The following is a 13,021-nucleotide window of genomic DNA, read 5'->3' on the forward strand; positions in this document are numbered from 1 at the left end:
ATTATTTTAAGGAACAGCAAATTTTGTAGAGGGGGAAAAGATCTTTTAGATCACTTGGAATCTGAATTCAGTATCAAAAAGGGGAATGATCAGACCAGATATTGTGACACACCAACCAGACAGTTCTTTAGAGAAACCATAGAATTTCATCAGAGAGGACACCAAGAAACCTTCTTTCTCCTTCGCAAATGTCCCACATCCATTTCTAATGAGACAGCGAAATTACAGCACATGGAAACAGCATGGGCTTTGGGGCCAGAAAACCTTAGTGCAATTCACTTACTGTACTTTGATAAAGTTAGCTTTTCCTAGCCAGCAACTTAATATAAAATTTACAGTACTGCTTATTCTGCTATACCCTATTAGACTTCCCTCCCCCGCCCCAGGCCCACCCACACGGATTCTTAGGGGTCTGATGTTTCAGTATACATCAGATAAGCATTCTCTCAGGCCCAGGCCCCAACGGCATGAATCTCAGGCCTTAAGGCCAGTTTGTTTGGCTCAGTACTAGAATGAATTTCCTCATTCCACTTCATTACCCTGGGGTCTAATGACACATGCCGCCATTAACTGGTGCGGGCAGGCAGAAGGAAGCCTGAATAGGTAGAGGTCACTACCCTGAATCCATCCCTGGCTGCCCTGTCCCCCCTCCCCCTATGTACCTTCCTTCCCCAGCATGGCACACAGGCACTTGTACAAAGACCCCTGTGTATACATACACTCATACACATGTACACGCTGCCACAATTTTTGATTCTGAAAATAATTTTATTATTTTACAGTTGTTCAGGAAAGTTCCTGGATTGCTCTGACCAAGATTTGGTCACCACATAACAAAGAATCACAGCAGATCAATCAGTCCACCGGTTTTCTCTCTTCTTTGGGTGGGAAGAGCAGGCAGGGACACACTATGTGCATAATGAGAAAATAACCAGCAGCTAAGGGTGGGGCAAGGGGAGGCAGGGAACAGGCACAAACGGAATTCAACCCTGGCTGCCATTCTCAGGCTTAGATTCAGATATTTTGTCTTCTCTGTATCACTCTCCACTTTCCTCAGCCCTGTTACCATAGAGGGCAGATGACTCTGGGCTGAGAAACTGGAGTAACTGTCACCAATAGCAGAACAGCTTAGAACATCCACAAGCTAGGAGTGGTCATCAGACCAGTCAGGCACCTCACCTTGGACTAGACCCTAGTGAGCGCTTTAGGGCCCACATTCAAGGCATACCCAGCCAACACAGGAATGACATGAATCTGATTCCCACTGTCCAGAGCCAGCTCTTCCTTTCAGTGAAGGGAGAGGCATGGGCCATTTACTATCTTAGCATACTTGTGATCAGGGCATACACAATAGGCTCCTGTCCTCATAGTCCACGACCACAAATCTAACTCCAGTTATGTCTGAACAGCCAGGGAAGGAGATGCTGTCCTACCCTGTGATCTGACAGCCAAAGCCCCTGGAGAGTTCTTTAGCTCCCATCCTATTTTGCAAGAGACCTAATCAGCTATTCTGTGAGATACTGTCCCCCAGAATTTTGTTTATGGCAGGCCCACCTTCCTTCTGAAGCAGGAGAAAATAGAAGGTAAATGAGGCAAAGAAAGTATCAGTTGAAATGATACTGGACTACAGATTATTAGGTTTATTTGAACCATCTTCTAAGCTGAGAGGCATTCCTCAGCATTTTTCACAGGACCACAAAAAATCAGGGCCCTGCAAAATCTGAACAAATCCTGGGCTCAATGACCAACTGTGCGGCTTCCCCAGATTATGCAGAAGTGTTCAGGCCCTGAGCAGTAAAAGAAAGCAGACTCGCTGGTCCCTGCAGCTCTGCCCTGGGCTCACATCCACCTCTGTTTGTGCAGGCACTTTCTGTGGAGAGTTGGAGAGAGGACCTGTAAGTGGGAAGACTATTCCACTAGAATTGATGATTTTGATGTTAGTTGTAAGGGAATTCCAGGTTCTGAGGGGGTAGTCAAAAAGGTGAGAATTCAGTTTATAGATGGCCTGTGAAACATAGAATGAGCAGGACGTGAACCATCAGGAAGTAGATGGCTGCTAGCAGTGGCACTCGGGTCCGGGAATGACAGAGTGAACGCAGGACTCGCTTCCATCCAGCACCACTCCGGGTCTGAAAGAAAAATCTGAAAGTCAGAGAGTTTTACACGACGGGGTATGTCCCTTTCCCTTTGCCTAACACTGCAGGAAAGAGGTATCCCGAGAGCAAGTCCCCTCAGGGTCACTTGGCCAACTCTACTAGGTTCCTCCAACCTTCCACACCCTTCTACTCTGAGATCCTCAGTGCCTGGACTTCTATCTTTCTCTTCCTTGACCCTTTGCCCTCAATGCAGCCAGGCCCATGATACAGTATAGTACCCTCTCTTTGCACTTCCCCTCCTTCTTACCCTTCGACAAGTGCTGCTTGTAAGATCTATCAACAGTGCCTGCTCCTGAGTGCCGCAGGAGCCAATGATGGGAGACCGGGCGGAGTCCCATTCACTGTGCTCCAACCTGGGGTGAGAAAAAAAAGAGGCATGGCTTGGTTCATGGCACGAGCAGCTGATCAGGTGAAGTCTTCCCAGTCATCTTGCCACGTGCTGTGGCATAAGAGACTTGCGGCAAAGGCTGCTCACAGAGGTCCTACCCCCATTCGGGCAGTGTGCAGGTGGAGAAGTTTCTTAAGCAGCAGCAAAAGGGGACGATAACTACTAGGAATTAATGCCTATTATGTAGCAGATGCTGGATTGGGTGCTGTACATACATTTCATCCTCAGGTTTGAGGTTGGTGTTAATATCTTCAAAGGAAGGCTTAAAGAAGTAAAATGTCTTACCCATGGTGGCACGGCCAGTAAGAGGTAGAGCCAGAATTAAAAACTCAGGTTTGTCTCTAAATCCCATGTTCTTTTTATCCAATACACCAGAGAAACTCAATAAATTCTTTTTTCATTTACTAAAGGCTAACAGGCAAAAGCATCCAAAAAAGGTATTTGTGGGGTTCTTAGAATTAAACTGAACTGGCTGCCTCTACTGCTTCCTTCTTCATTTTTTGCTGATTTGTTTAATATTGAAACTTCTCCATTTAATGAAGAAGTTGCCTTTATCCACTCAATGGTTTCTCACGAAAACATGAACTGCATTAAAGGGGCTGCAGGTAACACAGCATGTCTGAACAAACATTTGCCTATAGGGATGTACTTTTTAATCATGTTGGAAAGGATGGAACTCTTCACTCCTCCAAATGAAGGGACGTCTGTTAGCCTAACACTCCTGGCCTCTTTTTGCAGGTCACAGAGTTTTCTCCCAGAGAGAAAGAACACTTTAAGTTGATTTGTGAGTCTGAGAGGAGAAGCTGGGTGAGCACAGCCTAGCTCCATCCTGCCAGTTTTCCTCTGAGAGCCAAGCTGACTGCACAGTACACCTTCTGTGTCTGTTCCTCCAGAAGATAAGCTTTTCTGGGGCCACCTTGGCCTGGGGACAGCACAGTCTGGCACTACGAGGGTCAGTCTGACAACTTCTGTAGGTTAGGCCGAGGAAAAATGAAACGTCTGTAAATACTGGAAAACCAAACAGCATTGGCTACTTTTAAATAACAAGTCCAAATAAATAAATAAATAAATAAATAAATAAATAATCCACTGAGTTCCACATACACCACAGAGTACAGGTGAATGAAGCTCTAACATGAGAATGGCAGTATGGGGCCTAGGCAGGCAGCATGTGATCAGCTACCTAAATTTGCTTTCTGCACCAGACCCAAAGAGGACACCGTGGAGGGGCTAAGCTTGGATTAATATGGCTTGTCTTGACCCCAAACTCCCTGTAGCACCCAACTCAAGATGGGAACTAGATCCTGATGACTCCCAAGTCTGGCCGCTGAAATGTGCACAGTGTAATCAGAAAGACTCAGAAGTGAACAGAGGCTATCTCCCACAGTCCTTTACCGCCGGATATGCTCCTCGGCCACGGAGAGGGCAGTCTCAGCAGCCACTCTTTGGTCCCGTTCTTCTTCTAGCAGCTTCCTCAGTTCGTTCATCTCCTGTTTAGTGTTGCACAGCTGCTGCTGGGCTTCTGAAAAGCTTCAAAATAAAAGGACAATAAACAGCATCAGCAGATGCAGAACAAGTTGCTGATACAAGCGATCTGAAGTCTTCACAAGGTGATAAAGCAGGAAAATGTCTAGAAGTTTGTACAAACACAAAAAAAAACAGAAAAAGGAAAGGATTTTAAAAAGAGAACATTTTAAAATCATAGTTGTCAAAATAAGCTGCAGAAAATGCCTTAATAGATTTTAGGGACTGACTGTGTTAGCTTTCATTTGAGCATCACAGGATTAGTGGGGTATGCATGTGTGTGTACAGGTGGGCACACGTGTGCACTGCTGTGCTTGCTTTTGTTCTACAAACTTTTCAACTTTACCGATTTACTAAATTGTTACTATTTAATCCTCACATCAATCCTGTGAGGCCAATAAGAAGACATTAAATACATTCACTGGGCTCCGGGTCCATCTAGATGACTGCCCATTTGTGTACACACAGTGCAAGTGCTACAGTTGTGGGCTGTTCCTCTACCTTAGCTGTGGCTCCTTCAGTTCTTCAGGATCACTCTTCCTGTGAGCTCCATTCTTTTCCTGGGGAGCTCCTGGAGCAACATCTATATTCAGTGGCCCCTAGAAGAGTAAGTTTAGTAATTCAGTGATGAAAGAGCTTAAGAAACTGCATGGGCAAAATGAGAACTCATGGAACACCAAAGAGAATGAGACACCTTAGAGAGGAAATACCCACTTGCCACCCTCTTCCAAGTGCAGAGTCAGAAATGAGAATCTTCTGCTCTATGAGATGAATCTCTTACCTAAAACTCTTTATTAGATTTTCTCCTGATTCTCATTTTTGAATCTCTCCTCTTAAAAGTTGAAAGGCTTACCACTCAAAAGTGTAAAAGCTTATTTGCTTTCTTCTAGCAGAGGCTCATAGGTTTTCCAGAGGCTACTTGGATCTTTCCCTTGTTCAACTGTTCCTCCAAAACCTCTTCTTTCCCTGTCCTATTCATCTCAACACTAATTCTCACTCCCCACCTCTGCTTCAGCAGTGCACTCCTGCTCCACTGTGTCAACAGTCCCACCTATTTTGCTTCTCAGTGCCAAATCTTTCTACAGCTTTCTAATTTCTTGAAGCAAAATCCACAGTCTGAATGTCAGACTTCCAAAAGCCTTAGTCATCACTGTTTCCCGTTCACTTTTTTATTTCTCTCCCACTATTTCAGTGATGTTTTTCCTTCTAATTCCTTCCCGCCTTGATTTTTCTAGGCCTTATTCCAATTCAGGAAACATTCTTCTCTGACTTTCCTCCATCACACATAGTTAATCTTCAGCCTACGGCACCAGCCTCTTCCATGATGCTCTTTCTGTTTTACCATTTGCACTCTACTTCTGACACTTTTCCCAGCCTTCTTGCTCACCGCTTGAAGCTCCTGGACCTGCTTCTCCAAGACTGCGCAGTGATTAAAAAGGTCAGTGTAGTGCTGCTGGTTCTCACGAAGGCTCTGACTGGTATCGCAGAGCTGAATTGAAAGGGTATTTTTCTCTTCAAGTAGCTGAGAAAACTGAAACAGAGCAGAAGTTGAGCACCACCCCTTTGGACTGTTTCACAGCAAGCAGTGCTTAGGAAGACTCTCCTGAGTTTGAAAGTTCTAATTTTTTTTTTTAATGCAGGATCTTTATTTCAATAATGGTAACAACAGTATTGTGTGTGTTTCCTTCAAAGTGAGGAAACTCAGAATTTTTCAACTGAAAAGGAAAATAATTCTGGAGTAGTAGGAAACTTTATTTGTGGTTCCTAGTACACTAACTGGGAAACCACAAAGAATCCCACAAGCAATCTGAGAGCATAAACTATCCTAACTATGTAAGAGGAGAAAGCTTGAGTCCAAGATGAAATTACTAAGAAACGGCTATGATCCTTAGAACTCAATATGAGATAGAGCTGTCACCTAGAAATTCATACAACCATACTACTGGGGAGACTCTTCAGTGCTATAGAGAGTTACAAGTCACCAAGAAATTTCTGTAGAAAAAGAAATTGTAATGTGTGGTAGGGGAAAGAAACAGAAGAAATCCTAAATTGCCTGTATACATGTAAAAAACTACACTCGGTGCAGTGCAAACTCACAGGTGGAAAAATGTTAGTTGCTCAAAGCAGGATCTTCTTCTACTACCTGAGCAACAGTTAGCTATTCAGTCTTTCCTTAAACATGTCCAGCATCAGAGGTGCTCACCTCTTGACAAAGCACTCCAAGCATTTTTCACCATGTCAAAAACAGAAGATTATTTTTTATATTGAGTGAAAAATTTACCCACCATAACTCCTAGCCAGTGATTTTAATTCAGTTCCCTGGAACTAGAAATCTAATTCCTTACTTGCAGGCTGTCAAGTTTCAAGTTCTAGTTATGATTAACATCCAGAAACATCAACAATCATAAAGATATCTCTCCAAAGTACCTACTGTAGGATTGTATGCATGAGGTAAAGGGAAACTGCTGTAACTGGATGCATGTTCAATCTTTTCCCAAGTATTCTTTTTGTAAGTATTCTGGGTTAATATTTGTGTAAAAAAAGTTGATGAAAGTTGCTGGAGGGGAGATGGGTGAAGGGATGGGGTAACTGGGTGATGGGCATTAAGGAGGGCACTTGATGTAGTGCACATGGGTGTCATGTGCAACTGATAAATCGCTAAATTCTACCTCTGAAACTAAAATATATTGTAGGTTCACTAACTTGAATTCTTTTTTAAAAGATTTTATTTACTTATTTGAGAGAGAGATATAGAGATAGCGACCAAGATAGTACAAGCAGGGAGGAGAGACAGAAACAGGCTCCCTGCTGAGTAGGGAGCTAATGCAGGGCTCAATCCCGGGACCAGATCCTGGGACCATGACCTAAGCCAGAGGCAGATACTCAACCAACTGAGCTGAGGCACCCTACTAACTTGAATTTAAATTAAAAAAAAAAAAAGTTGACTCAATGTTCAGAGAAGATAAATCTTTCTAGAGATACTCTGACAGACTGGGAAGGACATTTGATGCATACAGAAAACTAAAATAAGAATCTACATGGCATAACAAAAATATTTTCATAGATAGAATGAAAATCACAATGAATAACCTTACCTCTGAAGAATAATTTTCAGTTTACAAAGCATTTTTTAAAGTATCATCTTATTTGAGAGAGGTAGATGTTTGATTTCTGTCCCCATTCACAAATGACAAACAAAAAAAGAAATGAGCAGTGACTTGCCCAATATCATGTGGCTCATAGATGACAGACCAGGACTCAACTATGGTTCTTGGTTCCAAGTCTAGAGCTCTGCCTACTACTGATGGCATCCCATCTGAGGGTTCAGTAAGGGAAGTGAAGCAGGTTATGGGTTTTAGGGGGAGCAGGAGCAGTTGGTAAAGAAAAGAATATAAATGTTTGAGAAGCAATACTAATTTGAAGACAGGGGTAGACATGACAATTACTGGGTATAATGACAACTCTGAGAGATGAAAGTTAATTTTCCTGGCCGCAATGAACAGTCCAAAGGCTACCAAAAAAACCTCCCAAAACAAAAACCAAAAAATTCCTCAGTATTGAAAATACAATACTTTTTTTCCTATACAAATTTAAAGGAGAAAGGATAGATATGTAAAAATCATTGGAAGCAAAAACCCCCTTAACTGGAGAGGTCTAATTGTTTATAAGCTGCCCTCCTATAAACCACCTTTTATACTGTTCACATTATTCTATTTAGGATTAGATAAAGATCCCTATAGTTTAGGTGTTGGCAAACTATGATCCAGGGTTTAGTCTTTTTTCTTTTCTTTTCTTTTTTTTTTTTTTTTTTTTTTTTGTAAATTGGTTTTATTAGAATATGACTGCTCTGTTTGTTTACATACCATCTGTGGCTGCTTTTGAGACAGAACGGCAGAGCTGAATAGCTGTAACAGGAGGCATAGCCTACAGACCTAAAATATTCACCATCGGGCCTTTAAGGAAGAGTTTGTCTGTTTTAGCTCATAAACTGTTGTACTTCAGAATAGAAGGGAATAATCTAGACTACATTATCCTAATAGTCATTCCTCTCCTGTTTTTAAGTTTTAGGTTACAAGTTTTTAAGTTTGCATTACATACAAACATCCAACCACGCTGGAAGAAATATAAATAAAGTCTGAGTATCCATGGAAAGAAACAGGGCAGTGGCTTGATGAGTATTCTATGCCTAGACCATTTACTATAATCCCATTTGGACCCAAGAAGCAAGTCTGTTAGTTAGCTAGCACCCATTTAGAGTGAGGCTCTAAGCTCATCAGATGCTATGCTCCGTGAGGGGCCACTGTGTATCCTAACATATGGCCAGCCTCATAGAAGGTAAATAATAGTTATTTGTTTGGTGAATGAGTGAATGAATGAATGAATGAATGGAGTGAGTGAATGAATGACATTATGCATAAAGATGCCTCTTTGCAGTTTATTTCTAAAGGAAGAACTCTTTCTCACCCAGAAGGACAGTGACCCAAAGTAGTGTCTCTTGTATTTTAAGCAATATATGCAGTATATATCTCAATAAAGCTGTTAAAGAAAACATAACATTGATTATGATCCAGAACTTAGTATATAAGTATATGTAATTAAAACTAAAGTTTCTCTAAACAAGATAGACTCTTTATATTATATAATACCTACTTGTTTGTAATCTCTTTTATTTTGTTCTGTAAAAAACACTATTTGCACTACTTTTAATAGCTCCAAACTGGAAAAATCCTAACGTCCTTTAAGAGCATAAGAGAGAAACTTATGGTATGTGCTTACAATCCAATGCTATATAGCCTGAGAATGGAAAAATCACACCATCTAAAACAACATGGATGAATCTCACAAAATAAATGAAGTCACATAAGAGAATATATGATTCCATGTATCTGTAGTTCTAAGGTGACTAGAAAAGGAGACAAGAGACTTTCTGAAGTTCTGGTATATTCTGATTCTTGATCTGGGTACTCGTTATTGGGTGTCTTCACTTTGTGAAAATATGCTGTGCTATATTTATGATTTGTATGCTTTTTATATATTTTATTTCAATAAAATATTTACATTAAAAGTTTTTTAGTTGCTACCCACTAAAAGGACCTCATCATCTACTAAGGGTCCTAAATTTCATTTTAAAATACTGTCCTAGGGGATCCCTGGGTGGCTCAGCGGTTTAGCGCCTGCCTTTGGCCCAGAGCGCGATCCTGGAGTCCTGGGATTGAGTCCCACATCAGGCTCCCGGCATGGAGCCTGCTTCTCCCTCCTCCTTTGTCTCTGCCTCTCTCTCTCTCTCTCTCTCTCATAAATAAATAAATCTTTAAAATAAATAAAAAAATAAAATAAAATAAATAAATAAAATAAAATAAAATACTGTCCTAGAAAGACAAACGCCCAGAGTAATTTACAGTGGTTTTCAGGAGAGCAAATGTAAAATGAAATGGGATCTAGTCTATGGCAAGAAGGAGAAGTGGATAGGAGCTGCTCTGGAGTCCCCTTGAAAACTCCCAGACAATTACCCCAATAAAGGGCCTATAGTTATACCCATTAATTTGAATCAACAAACTATTTTTTAAATGCAAATTTTCTGCCAAAGTTAATAGCATTATCAGCCTCTGATACTTCAATTCAATTAGTTGAATTTGACATTTAATAAATACCTCCTACATAAGCTAGGTACTGTGCTTTTCCACATAGGTTATCATATTTATCTCAGAATGACCTCCTTCTAACACCTTAGGCAAATTCCTTAATACCTTAGCTTCCCTATCTGTTGTACAGCCTACCTATCTTTACCATTTTTTAAAAAAAGATTTTGTTATTTATTCACAAGAGACAGAGAGAGAGAGAGAGAGAGAGAGAGAGGCAGAGACATAGGGAGAGGAAGAAGCAGGCTCTTCACAGGAAGAAGCCTAATGAGTGACTCGATCCCAGGATCACGACCTAAGCCAAAGGCAAATGCTCAACCACTGAGCCACCCACATGTCCATCTTTACCATTTCTGGATCATAGATCCCTTGATGAATTGACAGGTTCTCATGATGAGAGATTCAGACATGCACACACCTATACAAACACTAATTTGTATATAATTTTTGGACATTCACAACTCTTCAAAGACAATCTTTGTATTCTGGAGTCTAAATGACCTCTTAAATCCCTTCTAGTTCTAACAGAAACTACCTAGCTGGATTCCTCTGAAGAAGGCAGAACTAGGGAGGTGACACTCAAGAATACTCTGAATAGTCAGAGAGCAACAGGAGTATAATGATTCATAAGTGGGTGGGGAGGAGAGGCAGATGAAGGAGGAAGAGAAGCCAGAGAACAGATGAAGAGAGAGAACAGAGATGTGAGAAGGTATCCAAGAATAATTTTCTTTAATCTTGCCTTGGTGAGATTGGCTCTAGAGACCAGATGGCAAAATGGCTCTTCCCTACAGAAATATATCCCATCTTTCCTGGTATGCTTCCTTAGAGTATTTGGACTGGCATGGCTGGGGTTTGGGATAAAGCTGGCTTCTTTAGTTCCAGAATATTAGACACCAATGAGAAAGGCTACAAATGGAGTGGAATGAAGAGCAGACTTCTCATCTCTATTTCTAATATCACAACTGAAAAGCTTCCTTATTCCTTCCTGAAACATTTTCCTGTTGCACACTGGGGGGAATCAGAGAGGAAGGTGTTGAAGCATTTGTGGGGAGTTACTTCAATATTACTAACAAGGGGTACAGATAGGGAGACAATGCTGGGGAACAAGGCTTCCTAAAAGAGTTGGATTTTTTTATTCTTACTAAATAGATTTCTCCAAATCACTTCCAAGGACACTCCAAGGATAAGGAAAAGGAAATGGCCCTGTGTCCAGTACTTTGGGGTGAGCAATCCAGACCCCAAGAAAAGTAAATCTGTATCCAAAGATATGTGATAGCTAGAACCTAGACTTAATCAGCTTCTACTTATTTCCTTGCTTCTCTGGTCATGGAAATAAGAAACTGAATTCAAGTCTACTAGGAAACACTTACCTTGCTGTTTAGTTGCTGAATTCTTAATTCCTTTTGGTGAATTTCCTTTAGGCTGTCATTGAGCTGAGTCCTAAGAAGTTCTGTCTCATAAACTAGATTTTGTGATCCATCTAGGGATGCCGATGTCTCTGGGGATGCCTGCCAGGGTACAAACACTAATGAAATATCCTCCTGATGCTGTTCATGCTTAATTCCTTCCCTCCATGAACTCTGTCTACCTCACAGGAGGTCACAAGACAACTTGCCTAAGAGTGGTAGATGGGCACTTGGCTTGCAGGAAGCTAATGCTTCCTAGGTGGTGGTTACCTCTGAGTAGCAATCAGCATGGGGATTACTCACCTGTCTTTGGTACTGTACTTTGAGGGCCTCAGTCCGAGAGGAAGGAGATCTCAATTCCCTCATAAGATTCTGCAGATGACTGAGCTGCTGATCTTTATCTGAGATAGCCATAAGGTACTGCTCCTTGATTCTCCTCTCCTGGGCTTCCCAGGAGCTCTTTTCCATCCTAGAAAACACATGAAATAATCACAGGCAAAAAAATACTTGTGAGACATGGATGAATAATTACAAATTCAAAACAGTATTATGGGCTGTAGAGACATAGTAAAGAAAATGTATCACAGAGCAAAATTTATATTATAAATTGAACTGCACAGCAAGATGATGAAGCTGAACTAATAAAAAGAATTTCAACTGGCAGGACTGAGGATGATTGCAGGGGAAAGCATTCCAGGTTCTGTGAACTTATTGAACAGTAGGCACAAAAACGAATACACACACACACACACACACACACACACACACACAAGGAATTCTGGAATTGTAGCAGATAGCATGTAAAGCAGATAGGGTAGGAAACGAAGATGGAGAAGTGAGTTTCGATCATGTGAGGCACTGAGTAGCATGCTAAATAAACCACATTCTGTAAGCAATGGGAAGCCACTCTAATTCTTCAGAAAGGTAGTGCCAGTTGCAGTCTAACATCATGGTTACAAAAATGCAATGCTACCCAGAGCAACTGTAGAGTTTTGAAAGAGCTGGGTTCAAATGCTGGCTCTATCATAAACTAGGCATCAGACCTGAATAAATTTTCTTAATCTCTTTAAGCCTCGTTGGTAAAATGGGAATAAACTATTGATTCCTTAGGATTATTCTAAGGATTAAATGAGACACTGTATGTCAGGCACCAAACACAAAGCCTGGCACATCACAATCACCCAACAAATATGAGCTGCTTTCTATTTATTCCTCAAATTTGGCCAAGACTGGAGGCTGCTGTCTGACCAGCTCATTTATTGTAGTGCTAGCAAAAACTGTGTCTCTGCCACATTCTTTAGTTCTACTTCTCTCTATACTGTCTAAAAGAACTCAGTAGGATTGTCATCAAATTTCTGCAGCATCTCTTTACTACCTGTGTCTCTATTTTTTCCAATAATACTAGGTTTTATTTGAATTGCATCTGACTCTTTTGTCTTTCACTCTAGAAATAAAGTAAAACGGTCCCTTCTTCTCTAAATGGCTTATAACTGTTATGAAATAATCTTGCTTTGCTAAGAAGTGAATTGGATTACAGTTAAATTTTTTTCAAAAAGGGAGAGCCCAAACTTAGAAATTAAAATAAAATTTTATTACAAGGCCACTACATGTAAAAGGCACAGGATTTTCAATACTTCCTTTGAGATGTGTCTGTGAAAAATGCAAGAGAAAATTTTAAGAGTAGAAGACCAAAGAAAGATCATAATCTTCCATAAAAAGCTTCAAGCTGCCATTTTTCTGGAAGTTTGTCATAGTGTGGAAAGAGATGCTCAATAGAGAATAGGACCTAAGGAACAAAGCTGATCACTTCACAGAACTTGGCTGTAATAGGGATATAGCATACTTACCCCTTATGTAAGAGAGCACAGGAATCAGGACAGAATAAGCAAATCAGTAGACATGAGGGGA

The 13,021-nt window shown here is 40.9% G+C and overlaps 1 protein-coding gene across 7 annotated transcripts in view; it reads right to left on the bottom strand.

Moving 5' to 3' along the window:
- Positions 1-747: 747 nt before the first annotated feature.
- The window catches only part of GOLGB1 (golgin B1), a 91,017-nt gene continuing 78,743 nt past the window's right edge, over positions 748-13,021 (bottom strand). For 6 of the 7 annotated variants that reach the window (XM_038582997.1, XM_038582996.1, XM_038582995.1 and 3 more), the window contains 7 exons: positions 11,417-11,582; positions 11,078-11,215; positions 5,456-5,599; positions 4,570-4,667; positions 3,940-4,074; positions 2,404-2,509; positions 748-2,129 (listed from right to left, as the gene is read on the bottom strand). In XM_038582997.1, coding sequence (XP_038438925.1) covers positions 1,995-2,129; positions 2,404-2,509; positions 3,940-4,074; positions 4,570-4,667; positions 5,456-5,599; positions 11,078-11,215; positions 11,417-11,582 — 922 coding nt within the window. In that variant the 3' untranslated portion in view covers positions 748-1,994. The remainder of the gene's footprint in view (positions 2,130-2,403; positions 2,510-3,939; positions 4,075-4,569; positions 4,668-5,455; positions 5,600-11,077; positions 11,216-11,416; positions 11,583-13,021) is intronic. The other variant, XM_038582998.1, reaches the window with a different exon arrangement.

Source organism: Canis lupus, chromosome 33 (assembly GCF_011100685.1).
Source record: "Canis lupus familiaris isolate Mischka breed German Shepherd chromosome 33, alternate assembly UU_Cfam_GSD_1.0, whole genome shotgun sequence".
Lineage (NCBI taxonomy): Eukaryota > Metazoa > Chordata > Mammalia > Carnivora > Canidae > Canis > Canis lupus.